At 39.2% G+C, this 26735-nt stretch overlaps 1 protein-coding gene across 2 annotated transcripts in view; it reads left to right on the top strand.

Annotated features, from left to right (window-relative positions):
* The first annotated feature begins 401 nt into the window (after positions 1 to 401).
* The window catches only part of adad2 (adenosine deaminase domain containing 2), a 114483-nt gene continuing 88149 nt past the window's right edge, over positions 402 to 26735 (top strand). The window contains exons 1-4 of one of the 2 annotated variants that reach the window (XM_039771458.1): positions 402 to 625; positions 15762 to 15879; positions 15976 to 16120; positions 16481 to 16606. In XM_039771458.1, coding sequence (XP_039627392.1) covers positions 16012 to 16120; positions 16481 to 16606 — 235 coding nt within the window. In that variant the 5' untranslated portion in view covers positions 402 to 625; positions 15762 to 15879; positions 15976 to 16011. Of the gene's footprint in view, positions 626 to 15761; positions 16121 to 16480; positions 16607 to 26735 lie in introns of both variants that reach the window. The other variant, XM_039771457.1, reaches the window with a different exon arrangement.

The raw sequence follows: 26735 nt of genomic DNA, 5'->3' as shown, positions 1-26735 counted from the left end.
TGGCAACTTTTTCAGTCCTTTTGACCCAGGCGCCCATGCTGGGCTGTGCAAAACTCAGTGGAAACTTAACAAAGGCATCTGTCTTTTTACAACACTTTTTTAAACATTTAAACATTTTTAATCTCATTCATTAGATATGGTAATGTGCCCACTTTACCAGTTCTTTTGAGCCAGTTACCCATGTTGGACCAGGAAAAGCTCAGCTGCAGCTTGACAAAGTTTGCACAATGTGTCAGAATTACATGTCTGGAATTGAATATGGAGCAGCAAATAAGCATCCAGCAAAATAAGGAACAGTGACTATGTAGCCATGTGAATATGGAGCATCTACTACCTAGCCTGCAGAATAAAAAGCTGCGAATAAGTAGCCATCTTCAGCCACGCTCGGGTCCACTCGACACGTGACCCCGAGAGTTCGCGCAGTGCAGCCATTTCGAAGCGTTTGTTCGTAAGGTCGTGAGAATATAGTATCAAATAAGGTAGGATAGAGCGTGGGCCTCTCGAAAAATAGAGGCAGGGATTACGAGAACTTTAGAAGATTGTACTCTCCGTGGAAAGCCTTTGTGATTAGGCAAACAAACACTTGGGCTGCGCGAAGTCAAATGGAAGGCTAACCTGTTGAGAGGTAAGTGTACGACTGCAAATACTTACAGATTCACAGGAGGCAGAGCGAAATATCACATTATTGCAGTTTGTTTTTGTTTAAGTGGAAGATTGTAATTTTTAGACAGAGCAGATTAGGGAAAACTGCTATAATAAACATGAATATGTGAATGTCTGTAAATTCACATAATGGTCATTTATACTTAGAATGAAGTAGAATTCCGCGAAAATGAATTTTGTTTATAGTAGTCATTCGCTCGATTTTTTTCTTTTTAATTTAACGGGACGGGGGTTCGTTCAAAAATAGCCTAAAATACCCCATTGGTGTTTTAAAAAAGAAGCCTAAAGAACACAACGCACAAAAGCCCCTTTTTTATTTTTAAAATCCCGTAGACACCGATCAATTATAGTCCAATTGGACAGGTAAATCACAAACCGGGCAACGCTGGCCGAGCCGGAGTAAGGTACTAGGATGCCAGCCAGCAATTAATTGTGAGTCCCATATGGGTTTATGATGGGGAAAATAAAGGGTCCTATCTAGGACCCGGCTTATTTTGTCCTTAGCCTCCAAGCAGGCCCCTTGTGTAGCTGCCCATTTGAGTAACTTACAGGTGAAACATGGGCAAAATGTGGGACCTTTACTGTTTTACACCAGCATAGAGCCCTTTGTGGCAGGTAACATCAATTTTATGTGGATTTAAATCGGGTCTATGGTGGGTCCAACATGGGAAAACTAGGACGATGTCATTCGGGCCCCATGAATACCAATATCTGCACACTATGTTAAAGCTGTATGGGTCCCATTATGAGACCTGGCACATTCTCCAGAGAAATCCATTAGTGGAGTAATTTGTGGGTATAGGTAGGGCACAAAATTATGAATGAAATTAAATTAATTATTAAGTTGATTTGTTTAATTTTCATATTTCTTGAAAGCACAGGGAAAACATATTTTTGTTATATAATGTGTCACAGATCACATTGTCTCAGACTTGAATTTATTTTCTAATAAAAATGTATTTATTACTTTGAAATGATGAAATGTAAACTAATTGTTACAAAAACATTCAGCTACATCATGAAATGAGAAGCTTATTCAGATGCCTGAATTTCAAAAAAACACTTTATTAAAAAATTATATACTTTAAAGGCAAAAATAGGCATGTATGCTTACAGCATACACATCTTTTTCATCTATATTAGTCACATCATACTGGAATATTTAGCATTTGTTCATCTGAAAAGTATGAAAAATTCCAAGGCAACAGCCTTTGAAAATACAAAAAAAAAACCAACAACAACATTATTTCACTATAATATATCAAAGGAAGAGCACAGCTCCAAGGCAATAAAATACATCCTGAAAACAAACAATAATGAAATTGACATTGGCTTGAAACATTCTCAGCTTTCCAAGCTTCTTTGCTGCAAATAACGCTGAGCTCATAAGACACGGTTGCCTCCACGGTCCCGGGTATCACTGAACCACTTAGAAACAGCTTTTTCTGCATCCTTTCGATTTACATTTGTAGTTAATGCATTGATCTTTAGTGCACCTTGTCAGTGGAAATGAGAGAGAGAAAAACTTATTTTACTACTTTCCATAAACTGAAAATATCAACATCAGTGACAATATATTTCCTTTGCGTGTCTGAATACAGTTAAGCAAAGCTTTCAATCAACCTACACCCAGCCCAGCCACTGGCTTTAGAATATACTTAAAGTTAATCCAAGTGGACCCCAGTCTCATTCATTTGTATATCACAAAATAAGCCCATTTAAACATATATGTTAGCCTATATGGCACCATGGTGGAACCTACAAGAAAACCCACAAAGAACCTTATTGGGCTTGCCCAATTAGAAACTATTGGGACTTTTTGTTAGCCCAAGTAAGTCCCCTATCTAAACCCTTGATAATGCCCACAAAGAACCTTCATGGGGCAGCCCAAATAAAGCCCCTGAATACTCATAGTTTGCCCAAGTGGACCCCAGTTTCATTCATTTGTATTTGGGCATTGCCCAATTCAACCCATTTACACTTATGGGTCAGCCTAAATGGCACCATGGTGGGACCTACAATACAGCCCACAAAGAACCCTCTTGGGCTTGTCCATTTAGAAACAAACAGAACTAATGGTTAGCCCTAGTGAGCCCCTATCTGGACCCTTGACATTGCCCACAAAAAACCTTTATGGGGAAGCCCAAATAAAGCCTGTGAATGCTCATGATTGGGTTCATCTTGAGCTAACCATGACCCTTGAATTTGCCCACTTAGCACCCATGCCCACTTAGATCCCAATAAACCCAGATATTTCCCATTTTGGACCCATGTGGACATGTTTGCTGGGATTTCTTTGACTGGCAGCTAATTATGTGAGTTTTTATGCGAAATGAGTTAAATATGCTTGTATTACTTTACACATTTATAATGCCAACTTTGTGTGTTTTGTTTTTCTTTAAGCTACTCTTTTACCTTCCCCTCCGCCCAAAAAATGTATTATTTAAATATTCAATTAATCATATTTACATTGTACCATTTTATCTGAAATGTTTTATACTGTGCATATTTACCAGTTCATTAATAAGCCTATGCAACAGTCTGATTATGGACTTTTGTGGATTGACATTCTAATAACTGTCTAATAAAACCAGACAAAACTTGTAATGATAATTAAAAAACAGAACAGGTTTTCACAAATTAACAATTAAGAAAAAATATATTAAACTGAAAATGCTCATAACAAGTCTATACATTTAAATACATATATACATTGGGAACGATATTTAGCAACAAAAGTCTTTTCTCCGAAGATCATTTTCGTAAACACTTTTTCTTACAATAACATTGGTATTATTAATAATAATTCTTTATGTTTATATAGTGCTTTTCTTAATACTCAAAGCGCTTTACACACAGGGAGGACCCGGGATGCAAATCCAAGATCTCCTTACTGCGAGGCAGCAGTGCTACCACTGTGCTTAATTCCAGTTTACTGTACAGTTTGCCAATCTGCAGTAACTCAAATGATAGTCCTTTAAATAAATATATACACCAACAGTTGCATTAATTGCATTGTTCACAGGTACAATGATGTAAAATTATTTAATCCATTTAAAAATTCAATTCTGTTAATATTAATAAGCTGTAGGCATATAGATCTCATTGACACATTCAAAAGTCCAGTCTTGTTAACACCATTACAAGACGTGTGTTTTGGGAGACTTGAATCCTTTATGACTGTGAATTAATATAGCTGGATAATTAAAACAAGCACAGAACAATTAGTTTCACTCTAATGTATCAATTAATCACCTTTCGGAAGCATTTTTAGAATGGTAATTTACGTATTTTTACAATTGTAAGGTAGATGCAATTTTCCTAGTTTTTGTTCTCTTTACCCACAACTCATTTATCTGTAAAGTTTTTTTTTTATTGATTTTAATTAGAAGCAGATATCATTCCATACAATCAAATCAAATTTAACAAAGCAAAGTTCAACCTCCACCTAAAAGAAAGAGAGCAGTGCCACCAACCAAAGCTACTTTATAAAAGCAACAAGAAAGGAAGAGTATCCTTTTCCCCAAAATGGAAGTTTATTCTGAAATGTCATTGTTTAGATCCTGCCATGTTTTAAAAAGTATTGAACAGATCCTATAAGTGAGAATTAGATTTCTTTTTCGAATTTCACATAGTATAGAACTTCATTTACCCACGGAGTTAAAACTGGTTCGGTGGGATTCTTTTAGTTAAGATAAGTCAATGTTATAGTAGGTAAATGCAATTAGTTTGTTTGTCCTTCCCCACTTTAAGTCCTTTGTTTATAATAATTTTTATAAATTGTAGAGATGCTATCTGATTCTCGAAGACTGATTAGTGTTTCTTCTGAAATAGAACAATGTAGGAGGTGAGGAAAATGGCCATGTTTTGTACAAATCTCTTAAGTTTTTTAATCCCAGACATTTTCCAAACATTAAATACTGTATGTGGTTGAGAGAATGAAAAAGGTGCTTCCTACATTGGTTCCATGTTTTGAGAGAATTAAAAGGCAATTGGGTTATTAGTATATTGACGGTAATTTGTTTAAATGGGGCACAGACCAGGGAATATAAAGAAGTACTGCAAGATTTTATTTCTATTGCAGACTAGGCTTGTACTATATATATTAATCTATTTATGTTGATGTCTTTATAGTTTGTATGTTTGCTGCACAGTAATAAAATTTTAACTTAGGTAGTGCCATACCCTGTCTGCTTTAGTTCATTGTACAGTTGACCTTTGGATGCATGGATGTCAGAATTCCAAATAAATGAGGTTATGATTGAGGAAAAGTTTTTTAAGAAATTATTTGTTAATGTATATGGGGATGATTTAAAATAGGAAGAGAAGCTTGGGAAGGATGGTTATCTTAACAATGTTGATTCTCCCTGCTAAAGTAAGATGGAGGGTAGACCATTTGTTCATATCTTGCTAAATGTTTTCCATGTAGACAGCAAAATTTTGTTGAAAAGGGGGCACATATCACAAGTAAATATAAAGCTCTATGTATATAAAACTGATCTACTAAGCATATATTGTATGCTATAGAATTCATGGGGAGAAAGCACACTTTCATTGAAATTGATTTTTAGTCCAGATAACTCTTGAAAATCTGCTAATGATTTTAGGACTACTGGTACCAAATTCTGTTGGTCAGATATATATATAGTACCATATCATCTGTGTATAGTGATATATTCTGTTCAAATTCGTCTCTGAAAATTCCCCTTATCTCAGATGCATTTTGAAAGAATACAGCCGATGGTATAATAGTGGTTATTACCCTAACCCACTCTCACCTCGGAGTACTGCATCCTCCAACCATCCTTCTGCTGATACCAGCATAGGTGAGACATCTCCACCCACAATTACAGCAGCCCATGTGAGCAGAGAGCTGAGAAGACTTCGTGCCAGCAAAGCAGCGGGTCCAGATGGTGTATCGCCACAACTGCTGAAGGCCTGTGCGTTGGAACTGGGGAGTCCTCTACAGTGCATCTTCAACCTGAGCCTGGAACAGGGGAGAGTCCCAAGGCTTTGGAAAACATCTTGTATCACCCCTGTCCCAAAGGTATCATGTCCTAGTGAGCTGAATGACTTCCTGCCTGTTGCTCTGACGTCACATCTAATGAAGACCATGGAGTGGCTACTGCTTCACCACCTGAGGCCACAAGTCCACCACGCCCTCGACCCTCTGCAGTTTGCATACCAGGAGAAGGTGTGAGTGGAGGATGCCATCATCTATATGCTACACCGATCCCTCTCCCACTTGGACAGAGGCAGTGGTGCTGTAAGAATTATGTTTTTGGACTTCTCTAGCGCCTTCAACACCATCCAACCTCTGCTCCTTAGAGACAAGCTGACTGAGATGGGAGTAGACTCACACCTGGTGGCATGGATCGTGGACCATCTTACAGACAGACCTCAATATGTGCGTCTTGGGAACTGCAGGTCTAACATTGTGGTCAGCAACACGGGCGCTGCAGGGGACTGTACTTTCTCTGGTCCTGTTCAATCTATACACATCAGACTTCCAATATGACTCGGAGTCCTGTCACGTGCAAAAGTTCGCTGATGACACTGCTATTGTGGGCTGCATCAGGAGTGGGCAGGAGGAGGAGTACAGGAAGCTAATCAAAGACTTTGTTAAATGGTGCGACTCAAACCACTTACACCTTAACACCAGCAAGACCAAGGAGCTGGTGGTGGATTTTAGGAGGCCCAGGCCCCTCATGGACCCTGTGATCATCAGAGGTGACTGTGTGCAGAGGGTGCAGACCTATAAATATCTGGGAGTGCAGCTGGATGACAAATTGGACTGGACTGCCAATACTGATGCCCTATGTAAGAAAGGTCAGAGCCGACTATACTTTCTGAGAAGGTTGGCATCCTTCAACATCTGCAATAAGATGCTGCAGATGTTCTACCAGACGGCTGTGGCGAGTGCCCTCTTCTACGTGGTGGTGTGCTGGGGAGGCAGCATAAAGATGAGACACCTCACACCTGGACAAACTTGTTAAGAAGGCAGGCTCTATTGTAGGAGTAAAGTTGGACAGTTTAACATCTGTGGCAGAGCAACGGGCACTAAGCAAACTCCTGTCAATCATGAAGAATCCACTGCATCCACTGAACAGTGTCATTTCCAGGCATAGGAGTAGTCTTGCTCCACTGACAGACTGAGGAGATCGTTCCTCCCCCACACTATGCAACTCTTCAATTCCGCCCGGGGGAGTAAATGCTAACATTATTTAAAGTTCTTGTCTGCTTTTACATGCATTTTTATTACTATTTAATTTAATATTGGTTTTTTTTGTATCAGTATACTGCTGCTGGATTATGTGAATTTCCCCTTGGGATTAATAAAGTATCTATCTATCTATCTATATCTATATCTATATCTATCTATCGATCAATCGATCGATCGATCGCAAGGATTGCAAGGAGCAGTGGTGAAAGGGGACATCCTTGTCCACGTTCGAGTTTGAAGTAGTCTGAATTAATATTGTTAATACAAACTGGGCTAGTATAAAGTACTTTGATCCATGCACACGTTTGGGCTGAACCCAAATTTGTGCAATGTGGTGAACAGATAGTCCCATTCAACCATATCAAATGCTTTTTATGAATCTAAATATAATCAGATCCTTGGGGCTTTTAGATTTAATGGGTTAATATATTAAGCAAACATTGAAGGTTAGAAGTTAAGTGTCTGCCTTTAATAAATCTAGTTTGGTCTTGCGATATTACAGAAGGAAGCACTTTCTCAATCCTTCTGCCTAGAACTTTGGAGAGTTTCTTAACATCTTTATTCAGACAAGAGATTGGTCTATATGATACTTATTGTAGTATGTCCTTATATTTCTTAGGAAAGATAGTAATTAATGCTTAGCGAAACGTTTGAGGTAGAATTTTGTTGTCTTTAGCTTCTTTGAATGTTGCTAATAGTGAAGCTAACTTACTTTAAATTTTTAAAATTAAAATTCCACTGGGTAGCCATCAGGGTTGGCTGCTTTTCCACTTTGAAGTGAGTTTATAGCATCTAGTAGTTCTGAAAGTGTCAGAAGTTTATTCAGCTCCACAGCACTAACAGTATCTAGCTGTGGTATCAGTAATAAATCAAGAAATTCATTAAATTGTGTCTTATCTTCTTTAAAGTAGAATATAAGGACTCATAGTACTCTCTTAACGCGTGAATTTTCATGGTCAATAATTTTATCTCTATCTCTGTTGATAATTGCTGTTATTGCTTTGGAGACTTGCTGCTTGTGGATTTGTTGGGCTAAGATCATATTGGCCTTCTCTCCATGTTCATAATAATGATTTTGTGATGTAAAGATATAAGCTGTTCCATTTCTTTAGTAGTCAAGAGGTTAAATTTTGATTGCAAAACCTATTTTTCCCTATAAAGTGCCCCATTTGGAGACCTGATGTATTCTAGATTTGTTCTGGCAATTTCATTAACTCCGATGCCGCCTTGGTTTGCAATTTAATTTTTGTGAGAAAGATATGAAATAATCTGTCCTCTTAAATGCCTTCAGAGTTTCACAGAGAATACCTCCAGAGACCTCTGAGGATGATTTTGTCTCAAGAAAAAAATCAATTTGCTTAGGTATGAATTCTGTATAGTTTTCTTCAGCTAATGTCAGGGGGTTAAAATGGTAGCTACTAGATGAGTGTGTAGGATGTAGTAATATAAGCTCCATGATCAGAGGGCCATGGTCAGAGATAACAATAGCGTCATACTTGCAAGATTTGATAGTGGGCAACAAAATTGTCTGTGAGGAAATAATTATTGAGTAACAATGATATACGAGTGAGAAGGAGTATGCTCTTAGGTTATAATTTAAAAAACACCATGGGTCTGAAAAGTTATGATCCATTACAAACTGTGTAATTATCTTTGCAGTGTTAGATGTTATTGCTGCTGTTTTTGAGGGACTATTCAGGTCTGGATTTAAAACATAATGAACGTCTCCGGCAGTTATAATTTTGTGAGTTTTCATTTTAGGGATAGATGCAAATAGATTTTGAAAGAAATATCTATCATCCACATTAGGTGCATAGACATTAATCAAAATCATTTTAGTATAGATAAATTGTCTGTCACCATGACAGCTGGAGTGAAAAATTTGGCCAGACCACTCTCTTTACAACCAAAACTTGGGTTTGCTTAATAAGTGATTCTCCTGTAAAATACTGCCTTGGCATGTAGACCTGTTAAGTGAGGGAGTACTTTCTTTCTCTTTAATTCGTGGTAGTGACCCTTGAGATTCCACCTCACAAGTTCAGTATTTGGTCATAGAAACATTGTTTCTGAACTTTTATTGACATTTTGTGGTCTTAGGTTAAGGTGGTATATTGTTACATAAGTTAGCTTTGACATAGATTTCATATTAATGCCAGGTGATATAGCTCTGGAGCCTATTGTTGTGTTGGCACTTATGGTTATTGGGGTAGAAGGGATAAAAAAAGAAATAGCATTGTTGTTTTTTCACCAAACCCAAATAGCTGTACACATAATTGATGGAAGAAATTTCAATATGATAACTGAAGCTTACACCAAAAAAAATCAAACCGTCAATAGCTTTTTTCTTTTTGGTAACCAATTAGCCAAAAGGTAGCCAGTAGTCAAAATGTACATATACAATATGAATGAAAAACATATCAGTATAATAATTGAAGCTTAAAAAAAGGAAAGGGGTGCCCGAAAAACGATGTATATAGTTGTAGAAAATTTTTAATTACATACAGTCCAGATTGCAAGCTTCATGTAGAATCTTCTTTGCCTGTCCAGAACATGGTGTGTCATGATTGTGTGTTTCAAAAGAATGTTAGGATCAGTCGTCTTGGCTCTTTCTGCTTCATCTGGAGAACTAAAAATGTAAGAGTGATCTTCAGTAACCACTTTCAGTTTGGCAGGTTTCAAGAGGCTGTATCTGATTTTAGCTCTACACACACATTGTTTAATGCTGTACAATGCAATGTGTTTAGCAGCTGTTGCAGGGGAGAAATCTGGGAAAATATGAATGCAGTTATTTTCAAATATAATCTCCTCTTTCAAACTAAGAAGAGACATCAAGTTTTCTTTGGCCTATAATTTGTCAAAACAGACAATTAGGCTTTTCAGTTTGGAGGCATTTGATCGACCTATACGGTAGGCTGCTGAGATCTCGATGTCCGATTTAAAGTCCTCTCCATTTATTTTAGGGAAATATATATAAAATATGGTACTGTGGCTGTTCGTTTGTCTGTCCAGGATTTTAAATCACCTGTAGCTCGCAAAACTTTTGACCGATTTACCTGAAATTTGGTATGCATATTCTACGTGGGCTCTGCTGTCCGCTTTCGGGGTGATGATTGACCTCCAAGGTTATTCCTCTTTTTTTATTTTTATTTTATTTTATTGTGGAATCAACTGTTGGCAGCAGCCAGCAGGGCGGTCGTGCAGTGCATGTGTATGCGTGCAGTTCTCATCCCTGTCACTTTCCCCTACCTCTTCATATCTTAAATCATTCTTGAGGCAGATTGAAGATTTAACTGCCAGCATAAGTGATTGATTAAAGAAAACATACTAAGTAATTGCAACACAAACACTGACTTAATCAGTTTTAACACGAAAACATGCTGATGAAAGAAGAGAAGCAGGCAACTAGGGTGGGAAAAAAAAAGAACTGCTCAGGAAGAAGCAAGCGCATCAACCTCTGAGCAAACGAATGTTAAACGTACAGAGAAAGAGGATGAAAACGATGAATGCTCAAGTCAAGTGTTTGTTGTCGCAAACTCCACAAAGAGCCAAATCAAGGTTTGGGGCAGCCACCCGCATAATTGATATCTCGGCTGCAAAGTCGTAAATATGTTACACCGCACTGATCTGCTCAAAACCGAGTTTAAATAGGAACTGAGGGAATAGGGAAAAGGTGGAGCCTTTTAAAGGGGAAGACAGGAAGTGAGGTCAAAGAGGTCCGGCTCATAAGAGTCTTCAACCATAGGCACGAACCCGGACGTGACATCACAGGGGCCGGAGCCGGCAAGGTCTTCTTCCATAGGCTTGGACCCAGAAGTGATGTCAAGAGGGCCAGGTGGAATCTCCCTTGAATGGTCTGCAGGAAAGGGAGAAAAAGAGTCGGTGCACTCTGCCACATCCTGGTCTGATTCGGAATTGCCCTTACTAAAGCCCTTTTGCCTCAGCAACCACCAAAGCCGCATTCCGCTTGGCCTGCCAGTACCTATCAGCTGCCTACGGAGATCTACAGGACAAAAAGGTCCTATAGGGCTCCTTCTTCAGCTTGACGGCATCCCTCACTGCCGGTGTCCTCCAACGGGTTCGGGGATTGCCGCCCCGACAGGCACCGAGCACCTATATATATATATATATGTATATGTGTGTATTTATATATGTATGTGTATACATACATATATACACTAATCACTAATTCTTCAACTTGCCGTGTAGGTAGAAGGCTGAAATTTGGCAGGCTCATTCCTTACAGCTTCCTTACAAAAGTTGGGCAGGTTTCATTTCGAAATTCTACGCATAATGGTCATAACTAGAAGCTATTTTTCTCCATTTACTGTAATGGAGTTGAGCTCGATGGCCGTGGGGGGCGGAGTTTCGTGTGACATCATCACGCCTCCCACGTAATTACGCAGTACGTAGAAAACCAGGAAGAGTTTCAAAAAGCGCTTAAGAAAACATGCATTATATAATTAAGAAGGCAGCGAAACAATTAGAAGCGAGCGAGTGATATATAAAACCATATTCAGCGGGTCACGTGAACTGACGCAGTGTGCAGACAAAAAGCAACAGTTCCAAAGAGTGCTGAACAAAAACTGAATTACACTGCTATGCTCAAATAGATAAACCACACGCCGTGGCGCAATAGTAGAGGCTTCGAGGTCCGATTCCCGAGAGGGGATGCACTGAGTATGTACGCGCGCTACCCGATTCATTTTACCTTTGCATCTCCTTGGTTTGGGACGTATGAAAAAATATTCGGTTAACGCAGAATCATGTTACGTTATTTTTAAAATGTTTCCCTTTCTTAGCACAAGCACAGCTGAGAAGCTTCGATGCATGTACAGTAATCCCTCGCTATATCGCGCTTTGACTTTTGCGGTTTCGCTCTATCGCAGATTTTATATGAAAGCATAACTAAATATATAACGCGGATTTTTCGCTGCTTCAGGGTTCTGCAGACAATGTGTCTTTTTACTTCCTGTACATGCTTCCTCAGTTGGTTTGCCCAGTTGATTTCATACAAGGGACGCTATTGGCGGATGACTGAGAAGCTAACCAATCAGAGCACGCAGTTAAGTTCCTGCCTGCTGAATGCAGTGTTAACCAGGAAGTCTCGTCTCGCTCATTCAGCATCAACGTGTTTCGCTGTGTAAAGAGTTGTGCTCTTTTGTGTTTATCTTTGTGCATAGTCAAGCCCTTCATTATGGCTCCAAAACGATCTGCTACTGCTTCAGGAGCCGTGCCCAAGCTAAGCGGAAGATGTTAACGATTGCCGAAAAGGTAAACGTTTTGGATTTGTTGAAGGCTACGATTCTTTTTATTTAAAAAGTAGGAAAGGAATATAAGATCTACGGCCGCAGTGTCCTTTTAACCAGGGTGCAAAACAAGTTGTAAGTGGATGTAATAAGGCAGTAGTCTGGATGGAATCTGCTTTAGGGATTTGGATTGAAGACTGCCAGAAGAAGAACAACGGCAGTGCTACACAATCACCTGAAATGGCTCCTTTAAGGGCTGTAACGCTCTCCTTTGTTGTGCAGTAAAATAAAACTCATTGTTATCGGACAAGTCATCGTGTCATTGTTGGTGAGTAACCATAATTAATTTTCTACTTACAGTACTTAGTACATGTACGTACGTTTAGTGTCACTGTACACACATTTACTGTATACTATTTTTCTTGCATTGTACGTATTTATTGCTGGTGGCATGTCTATCGTAATGGCTGTAACATGTGATATCGGAGACACTCAATATCTTTAAAATAATATTTAGGTTTTACTGTATATAAACAGTGTGTTTATATACATAATTTCAATGAATCTTACCTAATATCTAAGAGAATACAACGGGATTATGCTGTATAACTGTGTGGGGAATATTTATAAACAGTGTGGGAGAGTTTATAAGGGCTTAAATATATAAAAATAACCATAGAAACATATGGTTTCTACTTCGCGGATTTTCACCTATCGCGGGGGGGTCTGGAACGCAACCCCCGCGATCGAGGAGGGATTACTGTACTCCATAACGCGTTAAAAAATAATGCATTTAATCACACTTTCAATTCCAAGCAAACGGGAACTTTTGTCAATGCATGATTTCCTGGTACATCCATTACACTGATGCACACATCACAGCTACAAAAATGTTACAGTCGGAATAAAGCGCGTTCCTACGACTGATCATTTCGACTACCCGAGAAGCCTTGATAAAAGCATGATTTTGTGCACACTGAAAAGCAAGCAAAATTAGATGCATTACAGAAAACGGACTTTGTGGCTCTTACTGGGGATCATTGGACTTCCGTGACCGTTAGTATTTCTAATTACATCTAATTACAAAATGTTCAATGATCACACTGTTTTAGCCTAATGTACAAAATAATTTTGGCTAATGTTACTCAGAGTTTAAAGAGTAAGCTGGTCAAATTACCTTTTATGTTTCTGACTTATTTTTTTAAGAAGAAAAACTGCACTTTATGTTGAAATTTTGGTTATTATTATTTAAAGACAATACTATTCTGAAAATGTACTTAAAGTACTTAAACTACCACTTTATTTTTAAGTCTGCCCAATTTTAACCAGGGATGATATTTTTGTTTCTGTTTTGAATTCAAATGCAGTTTAAAAAGCTTTTTTTCCAGAAATTAAAACAGCTTCAGTTTACAATATTCATGTCCATGTCTATTATTTGATTCTGTCGCCCACTAAAACCCTTTAAAATTAAAAAAAAACCATTTGCGATTTGGGGCAAATTTATGTAGCGATTACATACGATTAATCAAGATTAATTCTTACACAGCCTCTAATTAATTGGATTCATTTTTTTAATCGAGTCCCACCCCTAATATATATATTTATGTAGATTTGTATATATATGTGTATATACAGTATATATGTAGATATGTATATGTGTATATACAGTTTATATGTATGTGTATATGTATATATATATATATATATATATATATATATATATATATATGTATATATATATATATATATATATATGTTTATATATGTGTCTGTGTGTATGTATGTGTATATATATATATATATATATATATATATATATATATATGCCAGCAACACTCATGACAATGACAAAACAATTACATTAACAATCATCTTATGTTATTTTTAAAATGTTTGGTTTTCTTTTTCATAATTTCTTTAACACACTACTTCTCCGCTATATATAGATATATATATATATAATGTGTTATGAACGAAAGGATGCCACATCGTTTGATGGAAATGAAAATGATCAACCTACAGAGCCCTGAATTCAAAGACGCCCCAAAAATCAGAGTGAAAAATTATGTGGCAGGCTAGTCCATTTTGCCAAAATTTAATTGCAGCAACTCAAAATTATGCAGCACTTTCTATGGCCCCTGTGTTCTTGTATACATGCCTGACAACATCGGTGCATGCTTCTAATGAGGTGACAGATGGTGTTGTGGGGGATCTCCTCCCAGATCTGGACCAGGGCATCACTGAGCTCCTGGATAGTCTGAGGTGCAACCTGGTGGCATTGGATGGACCAAAACATAATGTCCCAGAGGTGTTCTATTGGATTTAGGTCAGGAAAGTGTGTTGGCCAGTCAATGGTATCAATTCCTTCATCCTCCAGGAACTGCCTGCATACTCTCACCACATGAGGCCAGGAATTGTCGTGCACCAGGAGCCACTGTACCAGCATAGGGTCTGACAATGGGTCCAAGGATTTCATCCTGATACCTAATGGCAGCCAAGGTGCCTTTGTCAAGCCTGTAGCGGTCTGTGTGACCCTCCATGGATATGCCTCCCCAGACAATCATTAACCCACCACCAAACTGCTAATGCTGAATGATGTTACAGGCAGCATAATGTTCTCCATGGCTTCTCCAGACCCTTTCACTTCTGTCACGTGCTCAGGGTGAACCTGCTCTCATCTGTAAAAAGCACAGGGCACCAGTGGTGCATCTGCCAATTCTGGTATTCTATGGCGAATGCCAATCGAGCTGCATGCTGCTGGGCAGTGAGCTCAGGGGCCATTAGAGGACATGGGGCCCTTGGGTCACCCTCATGAAGTCTTTCTGGTTGTTTGGTCAGAGACATTCACACCAGTGGCCTGCTGGAGGTCATTTTGTAGGGCTCTGGCAGTGCTCATCCTTTTCCTCCTTGCCCAAAGGAGCAGATACTGGTCTTGCTGATGGGTTATGGACCTTCTATGGCCCTCTCCAGCTCTCCTAGAGTAACTGCTTGTCTCCTAGAATCTCCTCCATGCCCTTGAGACTGTGCAGGGAGACACAGCAAACCTTCTGGCAATGACACGTATTGATGTGCCATCCTGGAGAAGTTGGACTACCTGTGCAACCTCTGTAGGGTCCAGGTATCGCCTCATGCTACCAGTAGTGACACTGACTGTAGCCAAATGCAAAACTAGTGAAGAAACAGTCAGAAAAGATGAGGAGGGAAAAATGTCAGTGGCCTCCACCTGTTAAACCATTCCTGTTTTGGGGGTCATCTCATTGTTGCCCCTCTAGTGCATCTGTTGTTAATTTCATTAACACCACAGCAGCTGAAACTGATTAACAACCCCCTCTGCTACTTAACTGACCAGATTAATATCCCATAAGTTTCATTGACTTTATGCTATACTCTGATTAAAAAGTGTTCCTTTAATTCTTTTGAGCAGTAAATAAATATATATGTATAGCACCTAGCAAAAAAAGTGATGCAGCAAGAACTTGTGAACATTAATTCAGTCTGGGATTTGAATCCTAGGAGTTTGGAATTTTTAGGATTTTTCTATATTTGAATATTCAGGAAAATTAAATGTATTTCTTAATAGGAAGGCATTTTTCTCTTCCTTGTTGACATTTTTCTTTCTTTTTCCTTAGGATGGAAGGTTGTAACAATTCTGATGAACAAATGAAATAGTTGGCATTACCTCTAACACTGTCACCAGAAAGTTCCAAACCTCAGGTCTCGGAATTTATTTGTCACTTGACATTGGGGGTGAGCTACAACACTAAGTTTCTAGTGAAATCAAAAATGACATCCTCTGTCACCTTAAAACAGTTTACTGATCCCCAGGCCGAATCCTTTGAACAGGTTGTTGTGGAAAATACAACTAAATCAAAGTGTGCGATGGGCAGCTTGAAAAAGAGGGATACAACCTCAAGCACCTTTGAGGAACCTTGTAAAGGAAGAGAGGAAAGTGTAATGCCTAGTTCCAAGATCACCATGACCGGAGAGGGTAATGTAACATATTATGTGAAATCACTAAATGAGTGAATGTCTTTTTGAATAGGATCCGAGTTTGGTAGTTATGCAATGACTAAACTAAGAATGCTAATCTAGCTATTCTTTCTGTTCAGTTTAGACTGTTTAGCATTTGTGTGCTTTGATAAATGAACACATCTTTACATATATAGCCCATTTTGGATTTGACACCATATCAAAATGCTTTAGAATGCATAAAAGTGAAAAGTGAAATTGAATTAACATGCGAGTCAGTTATGTGTTTCTGCTGTTAAGAGTTTAAGCAGTACTTATTAGGTTTAAGCTGCTAGTGATTTAAGATGACTTAACATCATCTTGTCTTCTTGCATTTCAGATTGCTCTGAGTTACACAAGAATCGCTGTGCAGCCAACACTAGTGAACATTTTGACCAGCTTATCAAGAATTATCCTGAATTTGAAGGCCATAAGGCTTGTCTGGCCATGTTCCTTTTGGAAACGGGTAAGAGCATTGGTAGAATGAATGTTGCATTCCTGCTTTAATTTTAAGTTTAAGTTTTTTAAGTAGGGTGAATAAATGACAATGGCAACATTTGACTAACACATGCTTGCAGATTAAGGAAGCTGAAAGAATGCAGGTAAACAAGCAAGACATATCCGTTTATTTCTTAGCCTTATTAGTTCTCAAATTTAGTGGTAGGGTACCACTAGGATTGCAGGTTTTTATTCTGACCAGTTCCACAAATCAGTGAGTCACTCTTAAGAGTATGTCTTATTCATTTAATTGTTTAATTAAATAAAGGCCTTTTTTATTCTCTTATTTTGCATTTTTCTTTTGTTTTAATTTGTAGGTTGTTGAGATAGTGTTGAGTTTCATCATAAATGTTTTTCTATTTTTCTATTCACTTATCCGGTTCTCTGGGCTAAACAATTCTTTTGAATTCTCAGTTATGATTTTTGGTTTCATTAATGGTTAAATATCTCCATGTTGCATAAGGTTGCAGGCGAGTCTCCAGTGCAGTGAGTTCTCAGAAGACAAAATATTTGTCCCCTCGAACATTTTATGACCCCTCCAAAACCCAACAGTCATTAGTATCAAAATCTTCAGTAATTAGAGCTATTGAAACAGCAGGTTAAGGAGAGGATGGTGTGGGCCATGTCAAACAAACCCAATCCAGGAAAAAATTATGAAAAAGTTGAGACTAGTTAGTTATCAAATACAGTGGCAGACAGACACCGGGGTTAAATCAGACATTAGCAGTGTGACCAACATAAAGCCATACTGTGGCCCACAAACTGGTTTGGGTGTGGGAAATATGCACTGCAGTGGTTGTCACATCACTGTTTTCTTTGGTGGTGTTGTCTCTCCTTATTGTTTATTTGTTTGACCTTGGTGACTTGCCCTAAAGTAGAGGTAAGATCTGCACCTTTAAGGGAAAAGATTTAATATGGTCTGGCCAATGAGAAGTGTTGGAAGTTTAATAGTGACAGCAAGTCCCAAGCAAGGGTGACTTTTAACATCAGAGGAACCTTGCAATTTCAAATGACAGAAGATTTGTGGCTGTACGAAATACAACATACTAAGACAAATGCCTGTTCTGTACCATTCAGAGGTAGATGGATAGATATTTATTAATCCCAAGGGGAAATTCATATAATCCAGCAGCATCATACTGATACAAAAAAATAATATTAAAGAGTAATAAAAATGCATGTAAAAACAGACAATAACTTTGAATAATGTTAGCATTTACTCCCCCCGGGTGGAATTGAAGAGTTGCATAGTGTAGGGGAGGAACAATCTCCTCAGTCTGTCAGTGGAGCAAGACAGTGACAAAAGTCTGTCACTGAAGCTACTCCTCTGCCTGGAGATGACACTGTTAAGTGGATGCAGTGGATTCTTCATGATAGACGGGAGTTTGCTTAGTGTCTGTCACTCTGCTACAGATGTTAAACTGTCCAGCTTTATTCCTACAATAGAGCCTGCCTTCTTAACAAGTTTTTCCAGGCGTGAGATGTCCTTCTTCTTTATGCTGTCTCCCCAGCACACCACCGCGTAGAAGAGGGCACTCGCCACAACCGTCTGGTAGAACATCTGCAGCATCTTATTACAGATGTTGAAGGACGCCAACCTTCTAAGAAAGTATAGTCTGCTCTGACCTTTCTTACACAGAGCATCAGTATTGGTAGTCCAGTCCAATTTGTAATCCAGCTGCACTCCCAGGTATTTATAGGTCTTTACCCTCTGTACACAGTCTCTTCTGATGATCACGGGGTCCATGAGGGACCTGGACCTCCTAAAATCCACCACCAGTTCCTTGGTCTTGCTGGTGTTCAGGTGTAAGAGGTTTGAGTCACACCATTTAACAAAGTCTTTGATTAGCTTCCTGTACTCCTCCTCCTGCCCACTCCTGATGCAGCCCACAATAGCAGTGTCATCAGCGAACCTTTGCACGTGGCAGGACTCAGAATCATATTGTAAGTCTAATATATATAGGCTGAACAGGACCAGAGAAAGTACAGTCCCCTGCGGCACTCTTGTGTTGCTGGCCACAATGTCAGACCTGCAGTTAACAAGATGCACATACTGAGGTCTGTCTTTAAGACAGTCCACGATCCTTGCCACCAGGTGTGAGTCTACTCCCATCTCAGTCAGCTTGTCCCTAAGGAGCAGAGGTTGGATGGTGTTGAAGGCGCTAGAGAAGTCCAAAAACATAATTCTTACAGCACCACAGCCTCTGTTCAGGTGGGAGAGGGATCGGTATAGCATGTAGATGATGGCATTCTCTGCTCCCACCTTCTCCTGGTATGTGAACTGCAGAGGGTCAAGGGCATGGCGGACCTGTGGTCTCAGATGGTGAAGCAGCAGCCGCACTATGGTCTTCATCACATGTGACGTCTGAGCAACAGGCCGGAAGTCATTCAGCTCACTAGGAAATGATACCTTCGGGACAGGGATGATACAAGATGTTTTCCAAAGCCTCAGGACTCTCCCCTGTTCCAGGCTCAGGTTGAAGACGCGCTGTAGTGGACTGCTCAGTTCCAACGCACAGGCCTTCAGCAGTCGTGGCGATCCACCATCTGGACCCGCTGCTTTGCTGGCACGAAGTCTCCTCAGCTCTCTGCTCGCCTGCGCTGATGTAATTGTGGTTTGGGATGTCTCTCCTATGCTGGTATCAGCAGAAGGATGGTTGGAGGGTGCAGTACTCCGAGGTGAGAGTGGGTTAGGGTGGTCAAACCTGTTAAAGAAGTTGTTCAATTGAGTTGCTCTCTCCACTTCTCTCTCGATGGTGGCACCCCGCTTTGAGCTGCAGCCAGTGATGATCTTCATCCCATCCCACACTTCCTGCATGCTTTTATTCTGCAATTTCTGCTCCAGCTTTCTCCTGTACTGCTCCTTCACCACCCTAAGCTGGACTTGGAGTTCCTTCTTCACGCACTTGAGCTCATGCTGATCACCACCTTTAAAAGTCCTTTTCTTGTGGTTCAAAAGGCCTTTGATGTCACTTGTAATCCATGGCTTCTTTTTAGCAGAGCAGCGTACTGTTCTTACTGGAACTACAATGTCCATACTGAAGTTGATGTATTCAGTTGTGCAGTCAACAGCCTCTTCGATGTTCTCACTATGTGACCCTAGCAGTATATCCCAGTACAGTATATACAGTACAGTATATCTGTAGTTCCAAAGCAGTCTCTCAGAGCCTGCTCTGCCTCAGGGGACCATTTCCTGAATGATCGTGTGGTTGTAGGTAGCGCCTTCACTTTTGGTTTGTAGTGAGGCTGAAGCAGAACCAGGTTATGATCTGCTTTCCCAAGCGCAGGCAGCGGGGTGGCGCTGTATGCGTCTTTAACCTTACGTTACAGTAGGTCAATAGTCCTATTTCCCCGGGTGTTACAGTCCACACCTGGAAGAAGGTAGGTAATGTTTTATCCAGCGTTACATGGTTAAAGTCTCCAGCGATTAGCACGAGAGCCTCAGGATGTTGCGTTTGTAACTCAGCAACTGCGGAATGGATGATGTGACTCACTGTTTCCGCATTCGCTCGAGGGGGGATTTTAACAATAACAACAATCACATGTCCAAACTCTCTGGGCAAGTAATAGGGACGCAGACTTGTGGCCAACAGTTCGATGTCCCTGCAGTAATTGGAGATTTTAATGTTTATATGTCCAGAGTTGCACCACTTTGTATTCACATAGAGAGCGAGTCCTCCTCCTTTCCGCTTCCCACAGGTATTTGCGTCTCTGTCCGTTCTAACTGTGCTAAACCCGGGTAGCTCCACGTTAGCATCTGGGATGGTAGTTGTTAGCCACGTTTCACTAAAACACAGCAAGCTGCATTCTCTGTAGGTTCTGACATTTTTCACCAGCACAGCCAGTTCGTTGATCTTATTTGGTAGTGAGTTCACATTTCCAAGGATCACAGAAGGCACTGACGGTTTATAATGCCATTTTCTCATAGCTGCTTGGCTTTTATCTTATCTTATCTTAGGTGGATGTCTGATTGCAGACTTTGGAAGAATTAATGGCAATAAACTGTGTTTTAGCTGGAAAGTTTCCATCTTATGGCATTTAACTGCACTTCAGCTGATTATACATTCAGCTTGCACATCGTAGCAATTATTTGTTGAACTGCTGTCATTTGTGGTGTTCACCTTGTTTTGTGCTCATCTGTGTTTGGGAATTGTTTACATGTGTGTCAATCTTTTTTGTGTCTTGGTATGAATTCTATACAATCGGCACATTTAACTACATTAAAAGTGTGGTTTCTTGGTATTGGTGGAGATGGGGAAAATGGGGTAATGGTTAGTAAGGCTCTATTAGTACAAAAGAGAGTCACTACTAACTGTAGACCTGATATGACTGATTTTGTGGCCAAGTGAGAGATTGGTACAGTACAATCAAACGAGAAAGTGAACATTATAGGTAAAGAATCTATAAGTGATTGAGATTTGCATGTGTTTGCTGAAGTCCTTCATTATCTGGCATGCAGCAACCTAATCTTAAAGTAGTTCTTTTTTTGACTCCTCTGCACTGTCCACATCAGAAAATCGGACTATTGATAATGATATCCTTGATGTTGCGTATTTCAGTGGTCAAATATTGTCACACCAGACATGCAAATATATAAGCTTAAAAAAGTCAAAAAAACATTTAAAAGCGCATAAAATAAAGAGCAAAGTATCTTAATCGTTTAGTTGAAAATTTATAATTAGGCTGAAAATGTGACTTTGCTTCCTCTCAAAAACTAACAATGGTGTGCAACAATGGGAAAAGGAAACAACACTTAGAAGATTTAAAACTTATGGATTAGGTAGCAATAAATATGTTTTTTCTGAGGCTAAGAGAATACCCAGAGGACTTGCAAGGGCATAGGAATCGCATCTTTCACATGCAAAGATAGCTCTATACAGTAGTGTTTATGCTTTGGTGTCTGGTGTTATCTCTCCTCAGCCACAGTTTGGGGCTTCAACATTGGAATTAGCTGGTATTTGTAAAGAGGATTCCTACTGTTTCCCCGTAATCAGCCACCAACAAACACACAATCCCTTACCATCTGACATACTCCAGATCTGGACCAGATATAAGTATCGTGTACTCCCAGTCCAACTGGCCACCATGTGTGTAAAAAGACGTTGATGGTTGCATATCACCCCTGAAATTTAGTGCCAAGAACATTTCATGACAAATGCAGGTAGTGTTCAAGAAGCTATGAGTATGAATAGGGATGAGTGTTCCTTCCACTGCACCAACAATGCCAGGTATGTCTGCAATGATGTGTAAACCAATTTTAGTGATGTGCAAGGTATCCCCTCCTACTGGAAATTATGTGCATGGCACAATAGTAATCTGGTCACTGCATGCACAGATTTGTTGAGACATTGTCCATCGTTGATGGTCTGAAAGAATCAAATGATGGCGTGTAAACAAAGGTGTTAGAAGCTGCACAGTGGGACTGTGGGCAAAATTCTGGTGTGGTCATGTTTCCTATTCATACTACAGTACATCAGACCAAGGAGTGTTATTGTTTCACCTCTATACAGCTTGTATTTTTCTTTTAATTATTGTTTACTATGGTGAATCAAGGAATTCAAGTCCATCCACAAAACAGTATTTAGACTGCAGACTTGGCTTCTTGAATGGTTCTGTCTCAAACAGTGTCTCCAGTTAAACTGCACATTTCTCTAGATAGCTGCCATTGTAGTTGCTGGCACGAAGGGACGATTCACTTTCCCACTTTAAAGTATGTGACTGTTTGATTGGTTAAGTCCTTATGTACTGAAATGGCCTACAGGTATTAAAGCTGCAGAGACCCTTTTTAGCTAATTTATTTTTATCGTCGTTCTTGTTGTGCTGTCCAGATGGAAGCATCAGTGTTTTTTGTAATTCAGCAAGAGTGACCTCTGACTCTCTGAGGCACCCTGTCATACGCTTTCTCCAGGTCCACAAAGAAGCAATGTAACTCCTTTTAGCCTTCTCTATACAATACAATACAATACAGTCTATTTTTGTATAGCCCCAAATCACACAAGGAGTGCTGCAATGTGCTTTGAGAGGCCCTGCCTTTTGATGGTCCCCCAGCCTTGACTCTCTAACTAGAAAAGTAAAACTCCCCAAAAAAAACCTTGAATGTAAAAAATAATGGAAGAAACCTTGGGAAAGGCATTTCAAAGAGAGACCCCTTTCCAGGTAGTTTGGGCATGCAGCGGGTGTTAAAAAGGGGTCAATACAACACACAGAACAGAACACAAGTAATCCTCAATAAACTAGTGCAATCAAAATATTACAAGTACAGAGCAGAATTCAAAAGTAGATATCAAATAATATGATTCAGATTTGTTCAGAGTCCTGGAAACCTTGGCCATCAAGTTGCCCCCCCTACTGGCCATTCCACACCTGAGTCAGGGCTGGGCCAAGCAATCTAGTGAAAGGACCCATCTACCCAACGATTCCTGTGATCCTCCATCAGAGATGACTTTTCCTTAGGCAGGCAGAACAACTTGGCAGTAGGGCAGTGGTACCAAGTGCTATATTTGAGTAACGAGAAGAGAAACAGAATAGGTGAGGGTTAGTAATAAATTATAACCATCATATTACTTATATTTTAGTGTCAATGACTAACAACAGAGATGGGGGCATCTCTAATAGCAGCCGGCAGACTATTCCACAGTTTAGGGGCCTTGTAATTAAAAGCATGTCCTCCCACAGTTATTTTATGAATCCTTGGAATCATAAGCTGACAGTCATCTTGAGATCTTAATGTGCATTCTGGTTTTTAAGTCATGGTACAGTAAATTCAGATAAGTAAGCTGGAAATTGAAGGTTTAAGGCTTTATATGTTAAAAGGCGGATTTTGAAATCTGCCCAAAACTTACCTCGGGAGCCAGTGTAAGGATTTAAGAACAGGTGTTCTGTGCTTGTATTTTCTTGTTCTTGTGATAATTCTTGCAGCAGCATTTTGGATTAACTGGAAGCTGTATAAAGAACAATTTAAACATCCACTGAACAATGCATTGCAGTAGTCAGTCCTACCTACCAGAAAAAATGCATGAATTAATATCTCAGAATCATGCTTATTTAGAAAATGCCTTAATTTTTTAAGATGGATGAAACATAATTTAGACAATTTTGTAATATGTGCTTTAAATGAAATGCTAGAGTCAAAGGTAACTCCTATATTGCGGGCGGATTCAGTAAAATTAATAGTGATTCCAGCTGAGTTAAATGATGACAAAATATTGTTGCAATCACCATCATTCCCTCCAATAATTAACACATCTGTTTTATTGGTGTTTAAAGACAAGTAGTTCTCATCTGTCCACTCCTTTAATTCACTAACCCAACTAGTTAAAGACAACATCGGAGAAACTTCATTTGGTCTAAAAGAAAGGTATAACTGGGTGTCCTCTGCGTATGAGTGAAAATTAACTTGTTTTCTAATAATAGGTCCAACTGGAAGCATATAATAATAAAAATTTTAGAAGTACGGTTTAACAGTAGATGATATGACATAATTAGGTTTGGATATTTTTAGAGTCCTGGAGACCTCATCCATCTAGTTGCCTCCCCATTTGGCCATGCCACGGCTGAAACGTTGCTCCGATGAAAGGACCCCTCTTTCCCATGATTCCTGTGATCCTCCATCAGGGATGACTTTACCATAGGCAGGCAAACAACTTGGCAGGTGGGCCGTGGCACCAATTGCCACATTTGGGTACCGGGAAAAGAAACAGAATAGGTGAGGGTTAGTATTCAAATATAATTATCATGTTACTTATGTTTTAGTGCTAATGACTAACAACAGAGATGCAGTATGTACAGTTAATCAGCAGCTCTAGTCAGGATATGCTAAACTGAAGTAGTGAGTCTTCAGCCGGGATTTAAAGGCTGAGACTGAAGGGGCATCTCTTATGGAAGCAGGAAGACCATTCCACAGTTTAGGGGCCCTGTAACTAAAAGCTCGACCTCCCACTGTTATTTTATTAATCCTTGGAATCCTAAGCAGACCGGCATCTTGAGATCTTAATGTGCTCAGGTTTGTAAGTCATGATAAGTTCAGACAAGTAAGCGGACCTTGGCCATTTAATGCTTTATATGTTAAAAGGAGGATTTTGAAATCTGCCCTAAACTTAACTGAGAGCCAGTGTAAAGATTTAAGAACTGGAGTTATGTGTTCATATTTTCTTGTTCTTGTAATAATTCTTGCAGCGCATTTTGGATTAACTGGAGGCTGTATAGAGAACAGTTTGAACAGCCAGTGAACACCGCATTGCAGTAGTCAATCCTACTAGAGATAAATGCATGAATTAATTTCTCACAATCCTGTTTATTTAGAAAGCGCCTTAATTTCCTAACATTTTTAAGATGGAAAAACATGTTTTGGACGACTTTGTAATATGTGCTTTAAATGACATGCTAGAGTCAAAGATAACTCCTAGATTGCGGGCTGATTCAGTAAAATTAATTGGGATTCCAACTGAGTTAAATGACGACAAAATATTGCTGTGATCAGCGTCATTCCCTCCAACAATTAACATCTCTGTTTTATCTGTATTTAAAGACAAGTAGTTCTCATTCATCCATTCCTTTAATTCACTAACACAACTAATTAAAGACAACATCGGAGAAACTTCATTTGATTTAAATGAAAGGTATAACTGGGTGTCATCTGCATACAGTGAAAATTAACATTATGTTTCCTAATGAGAGATCCCAGTGGAAGCATGTAAAGTGAAAACAGTAAAGGTCCCAGTACTGAGCCCTGCGGACACCATATTGAACTTCTGTGTATAATGATGGAGTACTGTCTGCACATTTCTGTACATACTGGAATCGATTTGATAAATAAGAACTGAACCAAGCGAGCACGGGCCTGTAAGCCCAACATCGTTTTCTAGCCTGTGCAGTAAAATAGAATGGTCAATGGTGTCAAATGCTGCACTTAAGTCCAACAACATAATTACAGTGGAATTTCCTTCATCAGAGGATATCAGAATGTCATTTACAACCCGTGTTAGTGCCGTTTCTGTACTATGACCAGTGCGAAAGCCAGACTGGAATTTCTCAAATAAATTGTAATGCGTAAGGTGTGACTGAAGCTGACTGGCGACTACTTTTCTAGTATTTTAGAGAGAAATGGTAAATTTGAAATAGGCCTATAGTTATTTAGTATGTGTGGGTCTAGGTCTGACTTTTTAAGTAAAGGTTTAATGACTGACACTTTTAGTGCATCAGGTACTGTGCCATGCAGTAATGAACTATTGATAATGTTAGAATAGGCTGCAAGAACATCCATTGCACTTTTACTAGTTTTGTTGGCACCGGATCTAGGGAACAAGTAGTGGGCTTCATTTTAGTAATTAAAGTTAAGACTTCCTGGTGAGTTACAGGATTAAAATTATTAAAGTGCTGAATGCAATGTGCAGGGTCTGCTAAGCTAGTATTTGGTTTGTACTGTGATGCTGAGATCTGGGATCTTATATTTTTAATTTTCTCATTGAAGAAGTTCATAAAGTCTGTACTGCTAATATCTGTTGGTATTTTGCACTGTTGATCTGAATTCCCATTTGTTAATTTAGCCACTGCTCTAAAAGTACCCTAGGATTTTTATTATTGCTATCTATTAATGTAGAATAGTATTCTGAGCGAGCTTTAAAGAGGGCTTTTTATATTTATTAACACTCTCTGTCCATGCAATTTGAAAGACATGTAGCTTTGTTGTTCTCCATCTGCGCTCCAGTTTTCGACACTCTAATTTAAGAGCTCGAGTATTTTCATTAAACCAGGGAGAGTTTCTATGTGCTTTGATCACTTTTGTTTTAGGGGAGCCACTGTGTCCAGAGCATCTCTCAAGGTCACATTATAATGTGATATTAGCTGATCTAAATTGTTTTCCATTTACATTTGATGTTAACTGATCTAAATGGTTTTCCACAATTACACTCGACTTACTCAAGGTATCTATAAATTTTGAAGCAGAATTACAATCTAGATGTCGCACTGTCTTTGTTTTAATCTGTGAGTGCTTGGCATGGGCAGAACTAAATCAAATGTAATTAAGAAGTGATCGGAAATAACTACATTTAATGGAGTAATATTTAAATTTTGAATTTCAACTTTGTAAGTTATAA

This window comes from Polypterus senegalus, chromosome 12 (genome assembly GCF_016835505.1).
Source record: "Polypterus senegalus isolate Bchr_013 chromosome 12, ASM1683550v1, whole genome shotgun sequence".
In the NCBI taxonomy this organism is placed as follows: domain Eukaryota; kingdom Metazoa; phylum Chordata; class Cladistia; order Polypteriformes; family Polypteridae; genus Polypterus; species Polypterus senegalus.
Note: the sequence above shows the minus strand (reverse complement) of the source record. Positions and strands in the feature narration are given on the sequence as shown.